At 40.9% G+C, this 27,814-nt stretch overlaps 1 protein-coding gene across 2 annotated transcripts in view; it reads right to left on the minus strand.

Annotated features, from left to right (window-relative positions):
• Positions 1-26,717, minus strand: part of LOC119914490 (dihydropyrimidinase-related protein 2) — a 30,738-nt gene extending 4,021 nt beyond the window's left edge. Inside the window, exons 1-13 of one of the 2 annotated variants that reach the window (XM_038733810.1) lie at positions 26,483-26,717; positions 12,777-12,865; positions 11,790-11,974; positions 9,874-10,038; positions 9,360-9,421; positions 7,880-7,960; positions 7,557-7,625; positions 6,146-6,266; positions 5,767-5,923; positions 5,494-5,635; positions 4,723-4,893; positions 1,410-1,589; positions 907-1,072 (exon numbers count right to left, since the gene is read on the minus strand). In XM_038733810.1, coding sequence (XP_038589738.1) covers positions 907-1,072; positions 1,410-1,589; positions 4,723-4,893; positions 5,494-5,635; positions 5,767-5,923; positions 6,146-6,266; positions 7,557-7,625; positions 7,880-7,960; positions 9,360-9,421; positions 9,874-10,038; positions 11,790-11,974; positions 12,777-12,865; positions 26,483-26,710 — 1,816 coding nt within the window. In that variant the 5' untranslated portion in view covers positions 26,711-26,717. Of the gene's footprint in view, positions 1-906; positions 1,073-1,409; positions 1,590-4,722; positions 4,894-5,493; positions 5,636-5,766; positions 5,924-6,145; positions 6,267-7,556; positions 7,626-7,879; positions 7,961-9,359; positions 9,422-9,873; positions 10,039-11,789; positions 11,975-12,776; positions 12,866-23,849; positions 24,145-26,482 lie in introns of those variants that run through there. The other variant, XM_038733811.1, reaches the window with a different exon arrangement.
• Positions 26,718-27,814: the final 1,097 nt, after the last annotated feature.

A 27,814-nucleotide genomic window follows, 5' to 3' on the forward strand; every position in this document is an offset into this window, starting at 1 on the left:
TTAAAAGGTCAACTCTATTAATATCATGGATGTACTGTATATATGTATATGTATGTATAATAAGGTGGATACTGCGGGAAAAACTTCAGGGACCACAATGACCAGCACACAAGGGTCAAAACTAAAAATTAAAAACTTTCAATGTCGAGTTACTTTCCCCATTTCTGTATAACAGTTGTATTGTCACAGAATTTTCCCTAACAAACATTTTCCACACAGCCTGCCCGCCCTTACAAAATAAACATCTGTGAAACAGGTGATAGGACACTTTGAATGTGCCTTGAATTCTTAATCCATAAATGTTTAATAATAACTTTCCCAGATCCATTTTTGTGGGTGTTTGACCAAATCTCAATGTAAAGTCTGTGACCAAACAGGAAAAGAGGAACTAACGTGTGTGCAGTAGGCTGCAGGTGATCAACAGTGTGAATTCACATGTCAAGGTTTACCTAAATTGAACTCTGCGTGGATTCCATATTACTATGCCACGAGATAATCTAATTGTTTGCGGTGACTCTGTTCAAATGGATTGAATTTTGTGCAAAATTTCACTCCTAAATGGCGGTGTGGCCGGGCCCTTTGATCTATTTAATGAATGCTGCTTTTTATGTGTCTACGTGGAACTTGAAGATGTGCTGGGGACCTTAGCATAGCTTTGTTTAATTTATGGATGTTTATGGAATAAGGAAGCAGCAAAATCTCAAGAGAAGATAAATACACCTCCGCCAATGCCGAAGATGTCGTGCTTTGTACAAATTATAAGAATTTGTGATTCATTTTGCTTGGAACTTATGCCTACTATTATATTTCTGGGTATAGAAAAGAAAAAAGAAACCACTCATTTAATGTGTTGTCCAAATCAAGTCATAAAAATAACAGTGATTACGGGCTATTGTCTGCACTGACCAGATAGGCTGAATCCAGACTGATGCAGGTTACGGACGGGCTGGTTGGGCTGCTTGGCAGGTGAGGTCTTGGCGGAGGAGGCAGGAGTCATGGTTTTCGGGGTGACTGACACCTCGCAGACAGGACCGTCATACAGTCCTCTGGGTACACCCCTCAGTTCAGCCAGCTGCAGTTTAAGGAAACAGACACAACTGTCATGGCAGTGAAAGAGAACAAGGAAATATTCCATGCCCCAAAAGGGATGCAGGCTGTATTGGGGCGGGTCTCTAACAAGCTGCATCACTGCTCCGGCTTTCCATAAAACAATCATTATGAAAACTGCTGGGCGTGTGGCGCCACCTTTATGTCTGACTGACTCTGTGCCTGTTGCTTCCTCCAACAACAACAACCACAGCCTCAAAAGGTTTGTACAAAATTGATAAGTAGCTGTTTAATGCATTATCAATATCAAATCAGATGGAATTATTAAACACAGGTAGTAGCAGAAAAAAGCAGTATTGTACCCTGCTGCGAGCTTTTATCCTCTTGTAGACATAGTCAGGGAAAGGTTTTCGGGCCACAAAGCGTCCCGAGCCCTCAGTGGTGTGGAGGTTCCCTTCCTCCAAGACGATCTTGCCCTGGCTGATCACCACCAGAGGCCCGCCGCGCACCTCTGTGCCTTCAAAGATGTTGTACTCCACAGTCTGTAGAGGAGAGCAATGATATAAAAGTCAACAAATAGTATTCATTTTATAATGAAAAGGTGAGTAAAATCGGTTTATTATTCATCCCAGGTACACATAGGATCTTTGATTATATTTATAATGCTCAGGTTTCTTTCTCCAGTTTCAACATGTTTAGTGCCTCGTGAGTGACTTCTCTCATTGGCTGCACTCTGTAGCTGCTACAGATTCACTGGAGTGACTAAAACCCCATTCACACGCTCATCATTGGTGAGATTGATAATCTAAGTAAGTCATAGTTTTGTGTTTAAAGGTCTCAAACAGAGAAAATTCCATGTCATGTTTTGGTTGTATCCCATTCTACAGTGCCTAATGGGGGAAGAGGCTGTAAAGACTTCAATAGTTAAGCGTGTTATTTACTGCTTATGGTGCTTTTGTCAATTTTCACCAGTTTTATATGTTATGTAACAAATACAGTATACAGTATCTCACAAAAGTGAGTACACCCCTCACATTGTTATAAATATTTGATTATATCTTTTCATGTGACAACACTGAAGAAATGACAACAAATGCAACAATGTAAAGTAGTGAGTGTACAGCTTGTAAATTTGCTGTCCCCTCAAAAAACATATCACACAGCCATTAATGTCTAAACCGATGTCAACAAAAGTGAGTACACCCCTAAGTGAAAGTGTCAATATTTTGTGTAGCCATTATTTTCTAGCACTGCCTTAACCCTCTTGGGCATGGAGTACACCAGAGCTTCTCAGGTCGCCACTAGAGTCCTTTTCCACTCCTCCATGACGACATCACAGAGCTGGTGGATGTTAGAGACCTTGCGTTCCTCCACCTTCCGTTTGATGATGCCCCATAGATGCTCAACAGGGTTTAGGTCTGGAGACATGCTTGGCCACAAAATGTGAGGGTTGTACTTTTGTGAGAGACTGTATTAGGCTGTTGTAAGTCCACCATAGCTGCCAATTCCACCAAAATCCTCATAGATTTCACAAATGAATTGAATTACTGTCTCTAATGAACTGTCAAATTTGACATCTTAAAAGTTTTGATGAAATTCATTTTGAAGAAACACAGAAATACATCCATGTTTGAAGCTACTTAGAGACTTTGACAATCAGATACACAGTTTTTGGCCTCAACTTTACTCAGTAACTTATATCCTATATCCAATCCTAAAGACTGAGTTGTCTGATGATTTGTTTGTGTTTTGTGTCTGACAGCCGAAAGATGTGCTCCTGTGATGTTTTATTACAGCTGCTGCTTGTATCTCATAACACCATTGGCGATATATTAACTCATGACAGAAATACCTTCAAAGCAGAGATACAGTGATTCATCTCCTCAAGCTTCTTTTACCCTCAATCATAAGCATGATGTAACCTCGCTGTAGCACATGCTGTTCATGGGAATACTTTAGTTCACAGATTTATGAAAATGTCATTCAGTCTTTATTTGAAAAATTGCCAGAGCAATGGCGATGGGCTTCCAGTTTGAGTTCACACATGATGCCACTGTGTAAAATTGCCAGAATGTTTATGGATTAAAGTGCACTTGTGAAAGGAGCTTAACCGATTTGAGTTCCCTCTGGCTTCTAATGCCAATAAAGAAAGCAAAGCTAATCGCTGGGGGAAACCAGCTGATGTGGCACAGAGGCCTCAGTTCTCAGGCTACAGGAGGAGGAAGAAGAAGAAGAAGAAGAAGAAGAAGAAGATGTTGTATAAGTGGTTTGGGGGAGGGGGTGTTGTGTGACGAATGGTGACTACTCTCTCCTAAAAGCTCCTGGAGCTAAGGCTGAGGTCATGGCAATATGATGGACTCTGAGAGCCTGAAATGAGATCACCAGTAGGCTGGGCTATCCTATGACACATACACACACACACACACACCATCATTTTCTGACCAAGCGGAATAAAAAGAAACCAGAGAACATGACAGGCTTAAGCAAACAGATTCCAAGAACATACACGGCAATAGTCTCTCTCTCTCTCTCTCTCTCTCTCACACACACACACAGTGATCTGCCTGCTAACAATCAGAAACGATATGTTCCAGTTCTCTGGCTGATTTTAAGTATGACATCACTCCCTTGACACTGTGTGAGGCCCACACCCTGTTTAACAGTCAGACGGCCATACGACAAAACAGTGAATTAATAAACCAGTTGCTCTGGCTGTCATAAATTACATTAACTGCCCTCTCATCATTAATTATTATTGCATAGTAGAATATTTTGTGTTATTGTATGAATCTACGGTGTATTTAATGTAGATGTTGGAATGTAAAGTAAAACCCCTCTTTTTAACTAGACTTAATTAGCAGTATTGTTACCTTACACTGTATAGCAACAATCTGAGGACAACCCTGTTCACATACTTTTGACCGTTGCTGTCTGGGGTTGTGTTTCATGGTTTGTGTTCCTTAATTTTGATGAAGGGAAATGGTAATGCTACGTCATACAATTGTATTTTAGACAATAGTGTGATTCCAACTTTGTGGCAGCAGTTTGAGGACCGACCCTTTTGTGTTTTAACATGACTATGGCCCCTGCACACAAAGCCAGATCCATAAAGACATTTTTGTATGTACCTTAAGACACAGACAGTTATTCCTATATCTGAAACAAGTTGGCTTCTAAATGTTAAATTGTTTCACTTGTTTAAAGAAAATAATGTTTTTAGAAATCAGGTATAGACATGCGATTTGAAGGGATGGACATTTTTTTTTACCATATCACCATAACCGTTTGAAGATCCTTTTGATTGTTACAAAATGTTTAATTTATTCTTCTTCATCATTGTTCTAGTGTTCTGTGTAACCTTCTGTCCTCATTTAAATCTGTTTTGTGAAGCACTTTGAGCTGCAACTCAGCATCAAAGGTGGTATTTAAATTAAGTTATTATTATTTCTATTGCAGCTAATTGCCCATTCTTGGAGCTATTACAGTCTGCGTTTACAACACTAGCATCCTAAGTGGCCTTAAACAGAATGTTAAAGCCACTATGTGCAGAATTTGCCATGTCTTACTTTGGTACTCCCCAGAAGTAATATCAAGACACAGCACCAATCACGCAGAAATTTTACACATAGTAGCTTTAACATTTCATGTTAGAAGGCCTTACTATGAAGTTCATACCGAGTTGTGGGTCTTGGCAGAGATAATCTTCGTGACGTCTGGGTCCCACAGCACCAGGTCAGCATCTGAACCCACGGCGATACGACCCTTGCGGGGATACAGGTTGAAGATCTTGGCGGCGTTGGTGCTGGTCACTGCCACAAACTGGTTTTCGTCCATCTTACCCGTCACCTGAAATGAATCAGAGCTGAGAGTGAAAATGGTGCCGTGGTCACTATCACGTTTTTATTTGCTCTCGCTTGTCCTGATTTTCTCTGTGCCCGCTCCTTTTCTTGCAAGTTTATTCAATCAGTCCTGCTCAGTGTGAACTGCTGTGTCTTTTACAGTTACATGATTTTGATAATGTGTGTATGTTGTTATATTGTTATATTGGACATGCCTTTTAATTATCCTTTTGTGTGGGTTATGTAATATGACCATATCACCATCTTAGTTAACTAACATATGCTATTTAGCACTAAACACATAGTACAGTTGAGACGAGTATTTGGTCATAATCCAAAGTACTGGACAAATCTAAAGTGTGATGAAAACTGAGGAAAGCGATCACTTAAGTGATTAGGATTTATCCTCTATGGAACTTGAATATATGTAGGAAATATCCAAGCAACCCAACCAATAGTTGTCAAAATATTTCACCAAAAATATCAACCTCATGGTGGCACTAAAGGAAAAGTCTGGGGATGAGAGCGATGACATTCAAGTTTCATCCCCTGAACACCATAAATTTTTGTGCCAAATTTCAAAATTGAAGTATATGTATACACTTACCACACACTTGTCCCAGATGATTGACATCCTCTCCTCGGTGCCATTGACGCCTTCAGGAATCAAGCTAAAGTCATCTTTGCCCACAGCACGCTGGGCAGTGTTGAAGGGACAGTGCGCGCTTCCTGTCACCTGAAGGTCACCACTGTACAGAAGGTCAAAGTGTAGAAGCGACATTGTGCTCATTCTTCATATTAGAGAAAATTAAGTTGGTTGTAACAAAGTATGGTATGTTTTGCTTTGTGTCCTGTTTGAATGTTTAGATCATCCTCTTACCAGGAGAGCAGGGAGTTGAGATAGTCTGGTGTAGTTGGGTCGGGGCTCAGGGGAGGGGAGGTGACGTAGGCAGCTGCCTTGGCCCAGTTCTTGCTCCAATAGTGGGAACCATCTGTTCCCAGGCTTGCAGTGATTGGCTCTCCGTAGACGACAGTGCCTGAAATTCAAATCGCATTGTTACACCACATACTACGCTCCTGGGGTTTGTTTTATGCATGTCATGTAGACTGTTTAATGATGTGTCAGTCGCAAACAAGTGGGCTCAATGAGCCGGGGTGCCTGAGAGCCAGAGGAAAGGCATGACAATGAGCATATTACTGTGCAGGAAATGTTGATTTTATTAGCGCAAGATCAGACAAATATTCTGTTTGAGTCTCACCCTTCTTCCTGGCTTGAGCGATGACATCGGCAGCGCTCTTGCTCATCACCTTGGTGACATAGAGGGGGCAGTTGGTCTGATTGGCCACAGTCACAGAGCGGTTTACAGCCTCCGCCTCCACCTGAGGGAAGAGAAAAGTTTTCATATGAGTGACCAAGGTGGGGCAATTGAAAGTGGAGGAATGACATAAGTTTCTTTTTCCACACTAAGTGAGATGCCCTACTTCATGCTTATCTTACTACATAACTTTTCTCTTATTCCGATGACATAAAAGCTAATGGTCTCACATACATTGTTAAAAAACTATAGGCAAGATAAATTACAGACCAATGAAATAAGTTAATAACAATCAAAGTCAGTTGAACAAATCATCTTCAAAACAGTCCTTACACTGTTAACTATTTTGGGCAGTGAGCTTATTTGCATCTTTTTAAGAATTAAATGAGAAAACGACTACCATTCTTCTCTGTACATTAAATATCAAACTACCAACCAGCAGATGGTTAGCTTAGCTTAGCATGAAGACTGGAAACAAGACAATTTAAGATATGACAGTCTCCTCATCTAACTCTCGGCAAAGAAAGAGAAGAAGCACATTTCCCAAAGTGTCGAACAATTTCTACAAGTGTGCTGCTGCCTTATTTTCCTTAATAATGTTTTGCACCCATAGCAACAAAAATAAGGTAAAACACTTAACAGAACCATGGCAATTTAATTTGAAAAATGAGATGGCAGGATTGTGACTTTTGAATGACAAACACTAACAAAAATGTTCCAAGAAGAGAGAAGACAGAACAAAATCATTCATCTTGTCGGTAATTCCCTTTGAATCATACTGAGCCTTGCTCTGCTTTGTTCTTTTGGCATTTTGGAGTGTCCTTTTTCTCAGATTTTTATTAAAAATGATATAAATCACTACTGGATTACAATCAAGATTTGATTAACCTGAGGAATAGCATGGTCATGGCAAATTCCTGCAATGTAGTGAGAAATCATCCAGTGGGACAAATATATGTCTGACAGACGCCCTTACTTTAAGATTTTAAGAAGAAAAACTGAAGTTTTAACAATAAAAACAGCTGCCTTAAGTCATACTTCTCCTTCCTGCCACATACTGATATTCATAAGTGTTATTATTATGCATTCCCCAACGGGAATTTTTACATCTAACACATGAAGGTGAGTTTGAAGAGGATGTTTAAAGTATTTGCCAAGGCAGTGAGACACCCACGCCTTCACTGTAAAACTGTCAAACAACACGACACCAACAGCTGTCAAGGTCAGAATGGTCCAATCCTCTTGTAACAAGAAAAAGGACTTGTGCAAATAGAACTAGGAGATGAACCAATTCATCACTTCTCAAAGTCAAACCAGGTCAGTCAGTATCCACATTGCTGACACTCTGTCTCACCTCCTCAGGACGGCTCAACACGTGTCCCTCAGGCCCAGTGATCCCCTGCTCCAGGATCCTGCGCTGCTCCTAAATACACACATGTATGCACACACACACACACACACACACACACACACACACACACCACCGTGGAAATGCGAGATGAGTCACGTGCAGGTGCACGCATGTTCCACGTGACCAGCCTTGGCAGTCAGCGTGTTGGCGACGAGCAGAGCCCCGAGACGCTCAAAGCTCGGGTTTTTATATTATGGTCAACATCCAGTAGAAAATCATGTCTATTCATGTCCAGATCCCGGCTCTTACGGAGTGAAATGTCGTACCTCAGCTACGATGTCTCCATTCTCAGCGTGCACCTGGGCGATGGCACCCAGATCGCGGATCACACTGAACACCTCGTACACCTGCATTACAGAGGAAGACACCGTTATGATCTCTGATGCACAAACGCAACTGCACTTTACTGTACGTTCAGTACTATACACCTTATAAGCCCAACAGAATTTCTTTCTTATGTATCAGTGACAACTCCCTGACTAGTTAAGCTAAAGAACAGCCTATATATATATATATATAGTAGATATGCATAGTTTGGCCCCTGGCTGTTTTATGATAAAGTATCTATGGGGTGTTTTTTGAGGGGGGTGTTTTCTCCCTTCTTTTTTTCCTTCAAAAGAATATCTTTACCAATGTTTTTTCTGAAGGAAAAATACAGAATGTATTTAATCTCATTGGTGAAAATACGCTGTGTACAGCCTCACAGAGCCATGAGCACAATCGAGTAAAATCACCCAGACAATAATCATAACCACAGTGACTCCAAATACTTTTGTGGTGAAATGAAACATGGACCCTGTATTTCCCACAGCATGTGAGTCTCCCACACTCTGATTGTTTATTAAGCAACGCGATAACTTCACAGACTGAAGGAAAACTGACGTGTTGAATGAGTCATCGCCTCCCGGCCGCCAGATATGCAACAATAAAGTGGGATCAAAGTTTGACATGGGAGAGAAAAATGATAAACTTTGGCTGCACTGGGCTGCGAGCATTCCTCACACAGGTGCAAAGACCAACACAGATCTGTTCCGAAACAGCTTTCAAGTGAGATTAAATCATTTGAACCATGTCAGAGACCTGGATGGAGATGTGGCTTTCATTATCCATTCACACAGATAATCAGTACCAAATGATGTCTGGCCAAGATAAATAGACTCACACTGTAACTCTCACTTGTAGGATGAGGGCAAGAGCCAAACTCAAGGCTGTGGTGTGACATGTATGATATTATAATGTCAGGCTGATTGTAGGCTACCAATCTCTCTGCCTGCCTGTTCAAGAAATGACTTCATACCACTGTTGCCTCGAAACAAACAACATGTTTTCAGTCTGGATGAAGGCAACAGTAAACAAGTTATGATTTAGTTGTTATTTTGGCTAATCCAAAGACAAATCTCGGTCTGTGGTTTCAATTTTTGTGCTGTCACGTCTAATTTCTCATCACTAATGACCATTAGGCTAACAGTAATTTGTGTTGCTTTGATTTGGATTTATGTGCAGCAGCAAGTTTGGTGTTAAAGGATAATTCCAATTTAATTAGATTTAGTGTGGGAGAAGCTGCATCTCTGTGTCACCAGTGTCACTGTTAACAGTAGAATACAGTGGCACAATATGCCAGACATGCTCGAGGTTTTCAGCCAAATAGACTAAGGAGTGCCCATGATATTTAATTTTTACTTTTATACAGTATTTGCCATCTCTAAAAATGCTTTATTGTTGCAAGGAGAAGAGAAGAAGCCTCACCTGAGCGTCGGTAAGCTGGAAAATATCCTTATAGGCCAGGTACACCAGGAAAGAGTTGACACCTAAAAACACAAGATGTTAAGGCTAAGTAAGTTGCAGACAAATACAATTTTAAAGCGGTACTAAACTTTTTGTAGTCAATCTTCCAAAGTGAGGCTGCAACGGTGAAGCATACAGTCCCCAACCCCTCTAAAGATTTGGTTATCTGGTCTTGTGAGGTGTAGTGAAGACTGCAGCTTCTAGAGGGTGCTAGCAGAGCTCATCGTCATGTTTCTCTCATCCCAGTGGGAGTCTTTCAAATAAATTGGGTTGTTAAGCATAAACGTGGTCTTAAGGTTACATGACAGAGAATTGATAATCAAAATTGTCAACCTCTTGCTGCCATTTGACCAAAGTTGCTTTCAGCAGCTTTAAATAATATGTTTGTTTGTTTTTTTTAAAGCATGTGTCTCTGTGAAAATGGAAAAAACATATTGATTTGATGAATGAAATGTGACGTCGGGCGTGGTCGTACCGTGATCCTTCACGAGCGCCTCCATCTCCTCCTGCATGCCCCTGTGCCACTCGGTGATGTCAACATGCAGCGAGTAGTCGCAGCAGGACTTGCTGTCGGCCCATTCGCGCCACTGCTCGAAGGATGAGATGAGGCTGACGCCAGGCTCAGGAACCACATGGTCAACTGGACAGAGACGGGGAGAGAGAGAGAGAGAGAGAGAGAGAGAGAGAGAGACCTTCAAACACAAATACACTGACTGAGACCCTGTTGCGTCTATGCAAACCATCATCTGCTCATGGTTTCCACCACATGCAATAAACTATTTTCATTCATCATCTTTCAAATTATTTAAGTGTTATTTAGTAAAATGTCAGAAAGTAGTTCAAAATGAAAATTACATGACATCTTCAAATTGCTTATTTTGTCCGATCAGTAGTCTAAAACTCAAAGATTTTAAATTTACAATCTGGCAAATTCTTATATTTGAGCTAATATCAGTACCTTTTTAGATTTTTTGCTGGTTAATTTTGTATTGATTAAAAAAAAAAAAAAATCAGTAAGTCATTTCAGAACTAATTCATGTTGTGCTTTACTATGTGTTTAAGCAGATCTTAAACACATTCTTTTTTTTTAACACTGTTTTTATTGTGCTTTTAACCTTGGAAACTTGGTAAAACACAACTCCACATCTCCCCACTGTCCACATGAGGCCACACACAATATAGAATTTAGAATGATACATTTACATATACACAGAATAGTGTACTGTCTTACCAACAGAAAAAAATAAAACAATTAATTGAAAAAAGAAAAAGTAAAAAAGAATTAAAGAAAGAAAACCAAAACAACCCTTGTAGTTATCTACAGAGGATCCGTCCGTGTTCTGTTTCTATAATCATGTATATAATATTTTTTCATATTTCAACTTCTGGTCCAGCTGAAGTGATTATAAAAGGTAACTATACTTTATACTAATCTTCTGTCTTTTAAACGCAAATTTATTTTCTCACATTCAACTGAGGTATTCAAAAGATTAGTCTCTGGCCGGCCTCTCAAACTGTCCCCTTGTAACTTTCCATTTTTGGTGCCATCACATCTAGTGATGTGCACTCCACTGACATTCCAGTCACCAGGCTGCCAAACATTAGGTCCCAGTTCCAGACCTGTCTAACCCTGCAGCAGTCAGCGTTTTGCCCGAGGTGACAACAACACACGAGTTGCCTGGGAGTGTTTGCTGTGAGGGAGAGGAGAGTTTAGCTGCTGAGGCAGCAGAGGGAGGGCCAGTGTTATCATTTTACATTACTTCTTCTTTTGTTTTACCCTTACAGTCTTGTTTCTCTTTTAAATCACATAAAGATGACACTGTTAGAGTTAGGGATTAATAGTATGTAGATAAAATCTAGTGAGAGATTACTGACTGTTGAACCAAAATATTCTTAGTTTTTCAATTTTAAGTCATAAATAACTGAATTATTTAACGTAATACTCAGAGATATACACATATTTAGAAGAACTTGAAACTGAAGAACCCAATTTTACGTGCATATGAAACATAATGCAAATGAAAATAGAACTACAAGAATAAGAAGGCTAAAACAGCACCCATACAAGGTTTGTAAAATAACTATGTTAAATATCTGAAAGTGAATTGACTTTCTGGCTCAATCAAGAACAGCAGTCAGCAGCTTGTGGCTTGTAGAGTCCTCACAGCAGATGGACTGTTTTTACATTTTGGACTTGGCCATGAACCAGCCTGGCACCCTTCCTGTTCTCATTAAGATATTTTCAATTAAAGCCAGTCAGTGAATGAGGAATCAGTGCAGGGAAAGACGCGCTGCAGTCAGCTTTGATTCACTTTCAGAAGGATTTGAAAGGAAACTGATGTATTCATTGAACGATGACAAACAGTAGGATCTTTTGGCTGGATGACTTACTGATCATGGTGGTGCCTCCGGCCAGTGCAGCCTTGGTTCCCTGATAGAAATCATCGGCGGACGTCATGCCTCGATCAGGCATCTGGAAACGCGTGTGCACGTCGATGCCACCCGGCATCAACATGCGGCCGTGGGCGTCGATGGTTTTTACCCCGCCGGGCACAATGAGATTTTCCCCAATTTGTCTGAGGAAAACAGCAAAACAGTACAAAACATAGATTTAATAAATCACAACATTATCATCCAGACAACAACAATAATATAATGTCAATCATATTAATAGAAAAAAAAAATCTTTTTTTTTTCCTTTTTTGTTTTGAATATGAAAGTATGTAGCAGAGCAGACTGCTTTAAAATCATTTAAGTAGTGCTACCAGCAGAGTTTCAGGAGCGGGACCACACATCAATGATGTCACTCCCGGCATTTCCATAAATACCCACACAACATACTTCCTCTTCTTCGCTAGGGTTATATAATAGCTTTAAATCATTTAATCGTATCTGTTGATTGTGGTCCTTGCTAGTGAATGAACAAATACATGATCAGACTGGCATGTCGGCATTTCTAAAGTAGGGATATTGTAATTTTTTTCCTGATGTTTCCTGTTGTTCTTGATGCCAAACAGGTTGTGTTCAGTCTACACCTTCTCGCTACAGGGTTTCCCAGTGTGACACCAAGGGGTCCTGACCATACGTCCATATGTGACAACTTAGAGTGAGAATAGGTTGGCAGGTGGCAAAACAATCTCACCACAAGGTCCATTTATTAAGCCAACATGGATGAGAAGTCCTACAAGTGCTCTGAAAAACTGAAAGTTAAACATCTACATTTCCAGTTTACTGTATGTGCAGACTATTAACCCTTTTTGTTTTTTACTTACATTTTATGAAAAGTCAGACAGGGATCTATTAGAACTATGTAAACATGATGAAATCTGGGTCTTTATTTAACTGTCAGCAGCTTGAAAAAACCCCAGTAAAACTCACTTGATGACTCCATCCTCCATATAGATGTCAGCACAGAAGGACTGGTCATCGTTCACAATCTTCCCTCCTTTGATCAGGAGACGGTCACTCTGGAAAACAATAAAGATGATCAGTTGCTACACATTTAACTACATTTAAACACAGCAATTATTTCATCGGCAAATGCTCAAGTAAAACTGTGGGAACCAGACACTGCAGATCACAAACACGTAAAGACCGTTCTGGGGTTTTATAGACGTCTATAAAAATACGCTTATGAAGGCGAGTATCCCATTTGGCTCAATAGGACGCTAGATTAAGTGCATTTGATGAAATACGTTTTGGAAAATGTCACATAAAAGAGTGGCCTGGCACTTGCAAGAAAAAATAAACACTCAGAACCTTCTGAATTTACACAGAGTCCTCTGCTTGGCCTTTTTAGGATGCCTTCTGATAAGGAACACATGGCTGTGCTTTAAACTGATACTGGCTTTGTTCATCTCCACACACACACACACACACACACACACACACACAAATACACACACACACACACACACAAATACTGCTATACATGGAGAGGGAATCAGGGCGATGACACAGAGAACAGGGAGCTGTGATGTTTGGATCAGCACCATGTTTCTGTTTGAAGGTTTTAACAATGACACCCTTCATAATGTGAGGGGGGAATTAGAGAAAGAGAACGAGAGATTGATTAAAAAAATAAAAGAGAGATGCAGAGAGAGAAGATGGAGGAAAGGAGTTGGATAAGTCTGGCATTTTAGCTGTATCACTGTTAATGCACTGTGGTCACACGCAGTGACTGAAGTGCAATCCACCTCTGACTTTCTTTAAAATCATCCCTCCCTTATTTTTGTATTCACACCCTTCTAAACAGTATATTGCAATAATATTATGGAAAATAAAATACAGACTCTCTAAGGACAAAAAGGTTTTTTTCCCCCTTTCCATCCTATCATAATTAAATTTTACATAAATTTAAAAAAGTCACTACTAAATGTATTTATTTATTAATTTGTGAACTTTACTGCACAAGCTTGATGAAGGACTAAATATGTTTTGTAATTTACCAATTGATTTGTTATGTAAAATGCAAGACATGTGCTTCAAATTGACAGTAAAGTGGAAATAAAGGAACAGCTTACGAACTGAGATAGCAGCGCTCCAAAAACAAAGAACACTTAACATTATGACCTCAGTGTACCATTTTATTTTGTTAAGAAATAAAACGGGAATAGAAGAAAATAAACCTTTTACTTGCACTTCGTGGTGGAAACTTTTTGTACTTTTACGGTAGTTGTCTCTGATATTCTCTCTGTCTTTATAAAGCAATTTGTTGGGAGCCTCTTTAAACGATTTATCATTTTTAACCTTTTATTAGCAGAAACCTGGATAAACTAATTACTGGTGGTAGGTAGTCTAAAACAAATGTTAGGTTTAGAGAAAAATGGTCACTTAAGTGTTTATTGCTTAGTAACTGCAGCAGTGTAGCAGTGCAGTTCTTCAGTACATATAAAAATGTAAATATGCATGGTTGCTTGGATATATTATATGGAACTAATTAAAGCAATGTATAGATGCAAAACAGTATCGGGAAACTTCTAAGCGCTCTTGTTCGGAGAAAGTGAGCAGGCTCAGCATGTTTCACAGCAGTGACAGAAGCAGTAAATATTCACTGCGGCTCCTGTTTCAGGGTGTTAATTCCAGCTCTGCTTCAACAACAAAATGAGGGGAAGAATTCATTGTTGCAACAATGAAGACAGAAGCCCACCTCCAGACACACCCCTCCGTCCTCTTCATGTGGTTGAGCTATCACAGTAAAGGGCATGACAGTGGACCAATCAGAATTCAGACTGTGTAATCAATTACCCATGCCTGCTGCTGTGCCACTTGTCTCTGTGCAGGAGAGAGGGGGTGGGGGGGGGGGGGGGGGGGGGGGGGGGGGGGTGTTGGTTCTGCCACCTCCACAGCCTCCCACCCTGAGCCCCCCCACCCCCGCCCCCCACGTCCCTCCCTCGAGTCACCCTGGCGGCTTGGGTCTACTGTCCAAAAAGGGAGTGGCAGCTCTGGTCACAAGGACTCCAGCATCCCCGGCTAACAAAGGCTGCTCTGTTCGAGCCGCTGCCACTAGCTGCTGCCCGGCCAGCAGCTCTGGCCCCAAACACAACTGCTGTTCTGCAAAGGCTCCCAGGCAGAGCCCCGCCCTGCGTCTGAACCAGCACATGCACAACTCTCTGCTGCAGAATTTAGTTTTTTTAAATATTACTTTAAAAAAATAAAAATTCTTTCAAGACGCCTCCCAATCAGAGTTCTGAATGGCTTCAGATGTAGAATAAAATAAGTCTTTGCATGCACAACCAGGAGCAGGTGGAATTAGTTTATTTTTGCCAATTCTGCTTCATACAGTACAGATACTGTACAGCAGCCAGGCCAACATATGAACATCTTTAAATCTGTTCCTAAGTTATTTGTGATTGAATATATTTGTAATGGCCATTTTATCGACTGAACAATTACTCAGAAAAATAAATCGACAGATTAATCAATAATGATGAAAATTTTGAGTTGCAGAAGCAATCTTAAAAGAGTACTCCACTAGTCGGACTCATGACGGGCGCAGAACCAGATCTCTTTTTATTACACAGGCATGTATCTGTGTTCCTAGGTTCCCGAGTCCCCTCACCTCCTCATACTAGAACTGGGGAACATAGGACCCTGGGATCATAGGAATGACCCCATGTTATACTAGTAGTGGCTAATGAAGCCAGGATCCTTCCTCCACACCCGTAGTCTTCAGCCCCAACTGACGCCGACTCAAAAGGCATCACACAGTATATCAGACTTCATCCAGTTCCCTCTGGAGCCACAAAAGGATTTAAACTACTTTTTCCCCACATATGCAGTAGTCCCCGAGACCTTTAAAAATCTGCACACTTTCCCTTGGACCCTTTAAAGCCATGAAAGCATAGGTTTGTCATGTGAATAGATATGTATATTCAAATCCATCCAAAGCTCTTAATATCAGTTTTTGAAACAAAACATGTACTCTAGATGTTTTTAGGAACCAGATTGAGCAATTTTTCTATAGTAGACTTCATGTACAGCATTTTATATTTATTTTTATTATATTTTGTACTGTATTCGTTTTACTCACGTTTTGCAGGTTATTTTAAAAGAGAAAGTGTTAAAAAAAAAGTGTATTAAATAGTGTAACCCTATATATATACACACACACACACACACACACACACACACACACACACACACACATACAGACATGTGTCATTTAGCTTTATTCCTCTTTGCTTTTGTAGAGAAACTGTTATGTTCAATGACGTGAGGAAGACACACACAAACACATGCAGTACAGACACACACTTGAGGACTTCAGCTGACTGCAGCAGGTCTGGAAAATGCCTTGCAGTTGTCATCTGTAAGGTGTGGCAACAGTCTGACAGCACTGATGGAACTAATGCAAATAGATCATGCTGTAATCTTCAATCTATGCGGAGCAGACTGCTCTGACTGCACTGGGCTGGAGCGAGGCCTGCTTTCATCCCAACAACTGCTTTGAAATATGCCGTTACATCATGAGCCTCATCATGACTGTCATTATCACATTAACTATTGGAGTTCGCCAGGAGACTTCAGTTCTGGAGTCGACACATTTTCACACAGACCAAAAGCTGAGCTAGCCAAGACTGAGGGACCAAATTATCTTTTCACAAACAATTACTCATTTTTTATCCATAAAGAAGAACTTTTGTATGGGTTATTCCATGAGGCCCAGGGAGACGATTCTGAAAAGGATCTGATTGTCTTATAAGGTTTAGCGTTTGCTGTAGAACAGAATATGGAAAATTAGCAAACAGATTACTTGCCTGAATCCAGACTTGTACTGCATAATCGTCTAATTGTTTTAGAGCTCACAGGGTTTGGAGAGAGTGTCTGGTTGTACTGGATCAGAGCCAAACATGACAGTGACCTTTCCTTCGTGGGAACCTCTTAGGGCCTCACAAACAGGATGTGGCCAACATTCAATGGGTTCACTGTTGTTATACGGTGGTGTTTTCATTCCAGACTACAATACTTAAACCTGCTAATGTAAATATCACACAAGCAAAATGCAATTAGGCTAGAATATATTAAGAAAACACTTTTTCAAAGCCATTCGCAGAATGTTTAATTGTTCATGGATGATTTTGTAGAAGACAATAACTTTCCTTCTGCACCCGTTTCCTTGAAGAAAACATCCTGGTTCTTCTAAAACTGGGGGGAGGGTCTAGGTCCCCCAAGTGGTGACCTAGAAGGGGCGGTCTGCATGACCACAAGGAAAAATGTGGAGTGGAAATAAAGCTGAATGAATGTGGGATCAATAGATAAAGTGTGCTCTGATGCTAGCAAAGGTAGCAAGATTGAAGTTAGCATTTGTTTAGGCAGATGGCAGCTTAACTTGCATCTTCATAATGTGATTTTAATCAAGTAGCATTCGATTTAGCTCGTTTTGTTTCTAGTTTTGTGGTTACTGATAATGAGCTGTTTTAAAGGGCAACAGTTGAAGAAGCACTGCTGTAATCCTAAACTACGTTAACTTATTTTTTCCAACAAGCTGTGAACACAACATTGACATGATATCACCCTATTACGTTAGCAAAAAGTTGCCTACTGTCTGCTACACATCCAGCAGACACAGAGAAACATTATCATTCATTCAGAGCTGTGTTTCAGATGACCTGGTGAATATAAGTCCAATATTCCCTCTCTTTTTAGCTCTGTCACTGTGAAATGCAAGAATATATCGCTCTTTAGCTGCTAAATGCTCCTCTTTCTTCACCAGCTAGTCGCAAACTTTATCGGTCTCCATTTGGTGCTGGGCTAAGTCAGCAGTGGGTTTATCAGAGGGTTATTTATTTTGATTTTTTGCTAAAATCAGCTGCATGCTGCATCTGAAAACAACACTGACAAGAGTGGTGAGACCGTGAGAGTCAGTTGTGGGCTGTAAAACCGAAACAATGATCCCAAAGACGTTAAAACACACTGTAGAACCTGAGGAGAACTGCAGTTTCAAGTGATAATTCTCTGTGGGTTCAGCATTACAAGTGACCACTATCACACTAGACATGGTCACATGACCCATCTTTATATATCTTTATATAATATATATAAAAATGATTATAGCAGCTTTAAACAACCATATTTATACAAGTGATCCTAATGCTAAAGGAGTGTGAAAGAAACAGGATACTGATGATGAAGTCTGGGAATATTGATTATTTCTCTATTACAGGCAGTCAGATCAATCTGTTGTATGATATGACTACTGAAGTTTATTATACATTATTAAAATATGTTGTGTGTAAAGCTGCAGCACCACACAGGTGGAAACTAAAACACTTAACAGAAGAAACAGACGCCTGGTGACTGGACAGAATACGTTTGAGCGCTATGAAAACGTCTGCCAGTGTCAGATGTAACCCAGCAACGTTGAGTGTTGTTGTCCAAATGGAAAATATCCTGGGAACATTTGTGAAGTCAGGTGGAGAATGCTGCCAGGTCAGACATTCAGTGCTATGATTTATGTGTGTCCCGGATTGTTCAAAAACCAGCCTGCTAAGAAAACCATCTCCATACATGTTCAGACAACTGCTGTAAAAAAAACACACTTGACTTTTTTTTCTTTAATTTAAAACAGAACACTTGCTGACTGACTGGCAAAACAGGAATGCAACCAATTCCTAGAGGGAGAATTGTGTAACTTAACACCTTGGGTTGCAAAATAGAGTCCAGACTGGTTACAAAAATCTGTGTGAACAGTGATCTTGTGTGTGTGTTTATCAAACAGATATTGGGAGACAAACTGGATATTTACTGTACCTACTGGTAATATTCTCTCTTGTGAGAATATTTCACTTAAAATTCCCTTTGGAGTATGGGCTTTACTTATACAATGAAATATTGCCTCAAATTCTGTCTTTGATTGAGAAATTCACCTAAATTCTCTCTTTATCGATGGAAAATCAACCTCAAAATCTTTTTATACATTGAAAAAATCTCTTAATTTCTCTCTTTAACTATGAATTTTTACTTAAATTATCTCTTTATTGTTTAAAATTCTTCTTATATTGTCTCTTTGGAGTGGTGATGATACAGTGGATAAGACACATGCCTTTGGGGCGAGAGACCTGCGTTCGAATCCACTGTGAAACACGAATGTGTCCTCGAGCAAGACACTTAACCCCTAGATCAGAGGTCACTAATAGGCGGACCGCGGTCCGGATCCGGACCCACCACGGGCAGTTCAAAACCAGAATATCTCATAGATCTTCAATATGCTAGCTGGAGCTCACGTTTCTCACTGAACAACAGAAAGTAGGAAAGTGGTAGCTCTGTAAGAGGAAATGAAAGAGAAGAGGAGGCATTACAGCTGTTCATTTGTTATGAGTGTTTATTATAAAATTGGTTAAGACTACACTTCATCACTTCAAGCTACACTTTTTATTACATTTTTTCTAAAAATCAGGCACTTTAATTTAGTTGACTTAAATTTAGAATTTATTATTTGAATAGTTATTATTTATTATCCTTCCAGTTTGATGTGAAAACTGACTGAAATATTATTTGATTTGACAGTCCGTTGTTGACTAAAAACATGTGTTGATACAACTATAGGTTATAGTACTGAATGATAACGCAAGTTCGTCGTTTTGATGTTCCGGACCTTTGCTTCAGGAAATTTTCTCTAACTAGACCTCTTTGAAATCTAATTGAATACCCCTGAACTAGATGCTCCAGAGGCGTGCGACCTCTGACATATATCGCAATTCTAAGTCGCTTTGGATAAAAGCGTCAGCTAAATGAATAAATGCAAATGTCTTTGACAAAGAAAAAATCTCTTAAATTCACTCTTTAACAGTGAAATTTCACTTACGTTCTCTTTGATCCAAAGATTCACGTAAAATAATCTCTTTAACTGAAAGATTCAGAAAATTATTTCCTTTCATATGACAAATTCACACAAATTCTCTCCAAAGTCCCGTCCATTCTCTCATTTAACTTTGAAAAGTCTACCTCTGCAGTCTGTTTGCAGCTGGAGGCACCGCAATCCCGTTTCAGATTTGACTCAACAGTGTTTGTTCAGGTGATGATTAATGAAAAAGTTAATACACACACTGTATTTTTTCTAACTTCTGGCTTTCTGAATGAGGGAATTCTGGATTTAACTGAGTGTGAAAAAATGAGGCTGAGTCGGTGGGTGTGTGATTTAGGGAGCAGCATGCTGTGTGTGATGTGTGAACAGACAGTGCCCCGGGCTGCTGTGCACTGTGAGATAACAGCATGAACAGGCTGAAGCAACCTTAACAGTACACACCGAGCTACCACTGGGGACAACTACTGTACTACAAGTATACGAGCAGACTGCCTAATGATCTCTCATCCTTTGAGGATTGTAGTCACAGAGACTTTAATCCGGGACAGTCTTATTATAGCCTCTGTCTATTTTTACCTTCCCTCAACATGGACATTAGAGGTCCATTTACTTTACTAAAACATTATTTTTGTTCTTGCTTTTTACTTTGCTTTCATTTGTATTTATATCATTCTCTGTGCTGCAAAGCAAGTCACTGCTCGTTTAGATTTTTTAACGATCAAAAATGCCAAACGTTCTCCGTTTCCAGCTACACAAAGCAGAAAGTGAAGATTTGCTCTTTAAAGTCATCTAGGGCTGCAAGTAGATATATATTTAATATATATTTTTCAGCTGCTTAGTCTTTAAAATGTGCAAAACAATGTGAAAAATGACCATCACAAGTTTCCAGACTTGTCCAACAGTCCAAAACCCAAATATATTCAATTTACTGTGATGATCAGGACTGTTGAACTGGAAGCTGGAAATATGTTTAGGTTGTGGACGGACAAAACAAGTCATTTGAAGACGTCACCTTGGATTTTTCACTTTTTAACCAAACAACTACTCGCAAAAATAACAATTAACTGCAGACCTACTGATGTTCATTTCTATCAAACACCTTTTGACTCTGCTCTGGTTTAGCTGTGTGGATCAGATATTTTGAGAATAGACATGAGTCACAGAAGCTCCAAACCCAGGTGGTCAACTTGTGGAGATTCATTCATATTTGATGAGAGCTGCCTTAAGTACGTCCCTGCCTGTGCAGCTGACCCGACTCCATCTGGCCGACACAAAGCAGCCAGCTCTACTGTTATATGAACGCCAGCACTCCACCCTTGATGACTGGGAATGGATGGATGAAACATTCAAATTCAGCAATTTATGTATGATCTAAACTCCTAATTTGATTGTCTTATACAGAAAGGCACGGGACACAGAGAGTGCCTTTGTCACTGCTGCAGCCTTTCCTGTTTTTATTCAATTTAACCTTGTTCATTTCCTCTCCAGCCTCTGTTTGGTTTAATAAGCTCATCCACCCTTCATGCTGATGCCTGTTCAGTGAAGAAGCCCAGTGGTTACAGAAGTGGGTTTGTTACCAGAACACGGAACCAGCTGGAAAAATTGAAATCCATGAAGTAACTAAGACACCATCCTGTTCAGCAGCTACAGTCCCGTGCAACACATTTATCATGCTCAATTCTTAAGAAAAAAATCCACACTGAAGAAACCCAATGTGTCTCTGACCTCCTTTTTTTCTTTCATATACTGTTCAAGAATAGGCAGTCTATCCATTTAGGTCTGACTTAATCACGGTTGGGACTACAACCCTTACTAATCCCCTGATCTCTCCACCAACTGGCTGCTGCGGCCCAAGCACTCTCCAGAGAGTTACAGTTAGAGGACAACAATTCACCTGGGAGGTGTTCACCAGGGATACCACATCATCACAGTCCAAAATGTGTTGTTACTCTCTGTTAGTCTCACAGATGACTTGTTTTGACCATGTGAAAATATGAAATAGTTTCGGCGTGATTTAAAGCTCGATTCATATCATACAAACATCATTTAGACAAATCTCAGATTGTGTTTCAACATCTCTTCTCCTAGCAGTGTGCATAGCAGGGCTGCAATTAACCACTACTTTCATCATCAGTGTATCAGTTCATTCTTTTCTCAATTAACTGACTTCTTGTTTAGTCTGTGAAGTGTCAGAAAATGTCAAAGTTACCAGAGATGCTGTCTTCAAATTGCTTGATTTGTCCAAAACCCAAATGTATTTTATTTACACTGATGTAAAAACAGAGAAAAGTAGCAAAGCCTCACATTTCAAAAACAGAAAACCAGAATGTTTGGACAATTTTCTTGACCAAACAATTAACCAATTTTCATAATGAATCATTTTCAATCAATCGACTAATCCTTTCAAGCACAAGTGTACCATAAAGGTTGGAACATGTATCCCCGGGATCCGCATATAAGCAAAAGTGTATGGGTGTTGTTCAGATACCTTTGGATATGATGCGAGTTTATTTCTTTTACTTTTCACCCCCTGACAAACAGTTGGATCAACCAGTCAGCCTGTTTGATGTGCAAGGCTGCAGGACACATTGTTGCAATTTGGGAAGCGTGCACATCAGTTCTTTAGTGAGTCTGCGCAACCTACAGTTACCCATAACACCTTTCTCTGGGTTGATCCACAGGGAAAAATCCAACTGAGGACATCTACCTGAACACCGTTGTAGGTCACCTCAGTTATGGTTTGACTTTGGCTGCACCGTCTACATGATGTCCACCAGGTGCAGGATAGGTGGAGGTTTAGGCCTCTTCTCATGGAGTGTAATTAAGGATGAAGGGATTTTGAGACAATGGGCACAGATGTCTTAAAGTACCCTTGTCCTACATGGTGGCTGTTACCCCACCTGTCATATCATTGCCCTGATTATAGTTTCTTTGTTATGAATTTTCAATGTGAATTTGATGTTCTCAAAAGGACTTCTGACTGAAGTGTTAACACCAGTTACACAGAGGTCATAGCTTAGGGGCCACCTAGTGGGTTCCCTAGGCCTGTTCCTAGTAGGCCTGTTAGATAATGAGTATAAGACAAATGATTAATTTAGTAGGCGAATGCATCTTGTTATATGCACAAAGCATTTACTCGCATTTGTATTGAAAGCCCAAAATAAGACACACAGCTCCTCCATATGGCTTTTGTTCTGCATGTTCTGAGCCATTTATCCCGTTTAAACCCAATTATTTCTCTTCACTAACAGCATGTAAAGAGAGTGACCTCCTTCCTGATCAGCTCGGTCTATATGCATCTTCCCTTCCTCACCCAGCTGAGAGAGGAACATGGAAGGAAATAGGACCCTCTGTCCCCTCCCTTCCACTGGCTCCCCTCCCTTCCCCTCCCTATTCTCTACACTTTCCATTCAACCACCACCACCATCCCTGCGGCTCCGCTATGAATTCAGGGAAATAATCTGCCCCACGGTGACACCATTAATGTGCCCTTAAATGCTTCTGTGGCTCTACAAATACAATTAAAAATCGAAGCTATTTTTTCCAAAGTGAAAGGACAGCTTGAAAAAATCCAGTCGGGTACATAGACTGAGCGTTACAGCGGGTGCAGCGAAGCATTTGCCCCACCAGTTGGTGTGCAGTGATACCCGGCCACTAGACACACCGTGTAACAAAGACCACCGGCGTGAAATCTCAACTGTCATGCATACCATGCACAAAGACTGGTACACTGAGGGGGGATCTGCAACACAAATGATCATTCTAAGGCTAATTGGTAGCTCAGGTTTACCCGGAGATGAGCACTTGTCGCAAAGATGCTGCAAAAATCTAATTTTTTCAGCCCCACCACACTATCGGTGGCCTCATTAATTTATCGATCCTAACGCGCGTTTGGCCTCCGTGAAAGCAGATTCCACAATACAACCGATATGCATCTGCAAAATGCATTCAAGAAAGCAACTCGTGCAGGCATTTCCTTCAGTTCCGAGCTCAGATTTTTCGAGGAGCGCAGCGGGGAAGGGAACCATGCCGCCCCGTTGACATCCTGCACCCACACCAGCAGGCCCACACGACCAGACACTGGACACCCGGCCGGCTGGATTTATTCTGAGCTACTTCAACATTAAAAACATCCCAACACTCACTGTGATGCGGGGGATGTTCTTCTTGCCCTGATAGCCAGACATCTTCACCGGTTCTTCTTCTTGCGCTGCGCCGTGAACCGCAATCAATGCGACGGGATGAACGGATTACTGCTGCTCGCCGGGTTGAAACGAGGATGATGATGTAGGAGAAGCCTGGATGGCCGCAGTTGATCCTCGGGAGGCCACAAACGTACAGAATCAAACTCTCTCTCAACTCCGGATCGCGTCCTGGCAGCCTCCCGGTCTCCGCCGATGCACCAAACCTTTCCTTCCCAGACGGAGTCAGACAAGAGGGGAGGGAGGGACCGCTTCAGAGACTCTTCCCATAAAAGAACCCCACGGAGCATGCGCAGAGCCTCGCCCTGCTCCATTGACAGGAGAGAGCCACTAATGCCATCAATTGCTCTCCTTGGATTAGTGAAGGCAGAGAGTGCACCATCTGAACAAATGAAGAAACACCCAGCAGCCATCTTAACTGCACTTCCCTTCATGTGTTGTGTCTCCAAAATCAGAATTTTATCAGAGCAGGTCCGGTCTCAGCCAGTGCACAGGTTGAGGACATTCCCAGCTCAGTTTACAGCTCTAACGAAGCTGAATTTAAGTTTTCTTGAATCACTATTGATATTGTTGATTTAAACAGTCCCAAGATAGTTTCAAGATGTGACTAGAAACCGGAAATGAGATTTTAACATAAAAATATCAAATAAAAATGACTTGCACTGATGGAAATGATTGTCCATGCACCACAGAAGCCAGAGCAGAAGCCTCTGATATTTGGTTTGTGTTCAATAACAGAACGGTTGGAATGAATTTAAATTAAATATCCTAATGCTTAACGGACTCAGTCTCTGCTCCCATCGCATTGCATTTTTTTAAATTTAAAGTGAGATTAAGTACTTTTGAATTACAGTGGACAAGCAGAGAAGAGTCATTAAGTCAGCAAAGTGACTCAGTAAAGTTATTTACACAGCGAGAGAAAGCTTGCTAATATTAGTCATACCAGTCCAAGTAAGGCTGTAACTACAGAACCATTGAGTGTGTTGAATTAAGAAAGGCTCCATTTTATTTCTTATGTATTCAACTTTTCATTTGCAAGAGGAAGAATGTGTTTCTGGCCTGACTTCTCCTATTTTAATAGTCTTCAGTGGTGGGAGAATATCTTTTACTTGGGTAAAAACATAGTAATACTGTACCGCAGTGTAGAAATAAAATAAAATAAAATTCATGCAGTCAATATTTGACTAAAAGCACAAAAGTATTAGCATCAAAATATACTTAAAGTACCACAAGTACTCATGCAAAATGGCCCATTTCTGAATCATTGGATTATTATTAAAACAATGCATTAATGTGTAAAGATAGTGCTTATTTTGATTAATTAATATGCTGGGCAGCATGTAATTTTCCCCCTGAGGGTCAATATAGTCTTATCTTAGCCTATGATAATACATCAGCATTCATTTGTTGATCATATCATTAATAATGTGAATTTTAATAAAAACTTGTGACTTAAGTTGTCAAGTAAATGTACAATATTTGCCCCTGAAAAGTGGAAAAACTCATGTAAATTGCAATTGTACTTATGTGCAGTACTTGAGTAAATGTACTTAGTTACTTTCCACCACTGCAGTCTGCTTATGTCACAGCTTTTTTATCAAGCACCGTCTCAAGATGTAGGCTATCTTTTAAACTTCCCATCGTTTAATTTGATCTCTTATTCATATACAGGAACATATCATGTCAAATCTATATTCTTGGAGGAGGGTAGGGCAAACTACTTCACATGGAAGACTTGAATAGATATAAGAGAGAGTGGGTAAAGAGTGTATTGTGTGGCTAATGCTTCCAATCAATATGTAACATGATACCAGGGCGCAACACCACTACCACAAGCTTTTAACAGCATCCTGAGTGTTTAAATATTAAGTAAAGGAAGCACTGATGCTGTTAGTGCCACGGTTTACCACCCAACCTTAAAACCTAGTTAGTCACTTTGAAGCTGCGGTAGAAAAGTTGACAGGTTTTCCTGCAAGTCATGGGCGTCGGAACAGCCATCTCTTTTCCTTAAGCTCCACACCCTCACGTCTGCTGCTAAATGCACCGGCACAGTAACGCTTCAGCCAAAGTGTGCCCCTTTTATACCTGTGTTTTCTTTCAGTCAGACCTGATCACACTGAGTATGCAGATGTTTTGCTGTTTCACTCAAGGACACTTTATTCATGTGCAGTTGGTGAACACACACTCTACATCGTTTCATTATCAGTCAGAAAACTGCACTGTGCAGCAGAGGGGATAAAAATGAATACTCCTGTGAGCTGGAACTGACAGGAGCCACTCCCTCTGGCAGCTCTGCATGGTGGGCCCTCCATCCTAACTCTACATCACAGTGCTTTCTGGGAAATGTAGTCAGGGCAAGTTGTCTGGCTATACATTGGCTGTAAGCTTGAATAAACTCAAATGAGTGGCAGAGGCTGTAAGTGGAGCACTTTTAGATAGGGATGGCGCAGGTTCATGCAAAGATTTGAATGTTGGATCATGACAGAGATTAGAGCTGGAGAGAAAGAAAGACAAAACGAAAGATTGAGAGAGAGAGAAAACATACACAGTAAGCATGCAAAATACAAGAAACTTACCCTTTTATCATCCAGATTCTGCAGAGCTTCTTTGCCCGTGCTCTCCCTTATCTGCACCTTCCTCGGCTGGGAGATGTCGGTCTGCCGGTCAATGACTCGACCGTCACTCCGGCCCCTGCACGAGGGGGGTGTATCAAAGTCGAGCGTCTTGCTGTCCGAGGAGCCTTCCACTGGGCAGAACACGCCACAGAATTTCTGCCTCGGCCTGGCGGGGCTGTCAGAGCCCATGCTCTTGAAGAAGGCTGGTACTTCCCCGGCGGTCGACATGCCTGGCAGACGGGGTGAGGCTGTGAGGCTGTGAGGTTTCTCGGGGAGTAGCTGCACAGATGCTCAGAATCTCAGCTTCTTGTATTTTTTCTCTTCAGATCAGCACGCCTGGACAGCCACCGCCTTTTGCCGGTTTTCAAGCGCAGGTGGTCGCACTGTGACAAAAGCGCAAACAAAACACAAAAAAAATCTGTAAGGCTAATGCTGCACGAAAACACTCCCACTGTAGAGAGGGAGAGAGAAATGTACCATGAATCAATGTAATATTATAAGATACCCGCTGTTTGCCTCGTCTATGATCCCCCCTACAGATCAGCAAACAGTTTTGAATTGCTTACTCATGAGTCTAAATTAGCTTCTAGCCTGCAGCCAAATATCCTTGCGCGATTTCACGAGATGTAAGTCAGCATAAGAGGGAAAGACCCTACAGTCCGGCTTTGTCAAAATGAAGATCCAATAGGATACAGGAGGAGGATATCTCCCGATGAGGGATTACCTGTAGCCTGTGTGAACCCAGAGACTGGTGGCGGCAGGAGCGCATCAGATGTGACTCTCCGGAAATGATCGGTGCTTTCTTGTCCAAAGTAAAGACTTGTTCTTTAGAGCTCTAATCCATCAGGGTACAGTGACCTGACTGCCTGCCAGTGAGTCTACACGTAATCTAATAAGTAAAACATTCAGTCATTCGGATTTGTGTGTAGCCTGTGTGTCTCTGATGGATGGATATTTTTGACACCAAGTTTGAGGTCAAGGAGCGATCAGCACCATGGAGAGTTCCCCAAAGTCACGCCCATGCCAACAATGAAGGGCGCTGTCCCTTCAGCACCACACCCTGCACTCCCACACTCGCATACCTCAACATGTTTAGTTTGCTCACTGAGTGTGTGTCAGCTGCACGTCTTACTGGCAGCTCTCACTGGACACATACCAACACAGACCAGGACGTTAAATCACACGTTTTATTCTTTTAGGGTACATAGTGGGAAAGGACAGTGATGTTTCAACTTTGCAAGACTATAAGTGAGTTGTGCTGAACCTATTTTATTCTACCATCATATTTAGTTT

Source organism: Micropterus salmoides, unplaced genomic scaffold (genome assembly GCF_014851395.1).
Source record: "Micropterus salmoides isolate LMB-PRFRI ecotype aquatic unplaced genomic scaffold, ASM1485139v1 Ms_hic_scaffold_20, whole genome shotgun sequence".
Classification (NCBI taxonomy): Eukaryota; Metazoa; Chordata; class Actinopteri; order Centrarchiformes; family Centrarchidae; genus Micropterus; species Micropterus salmoides.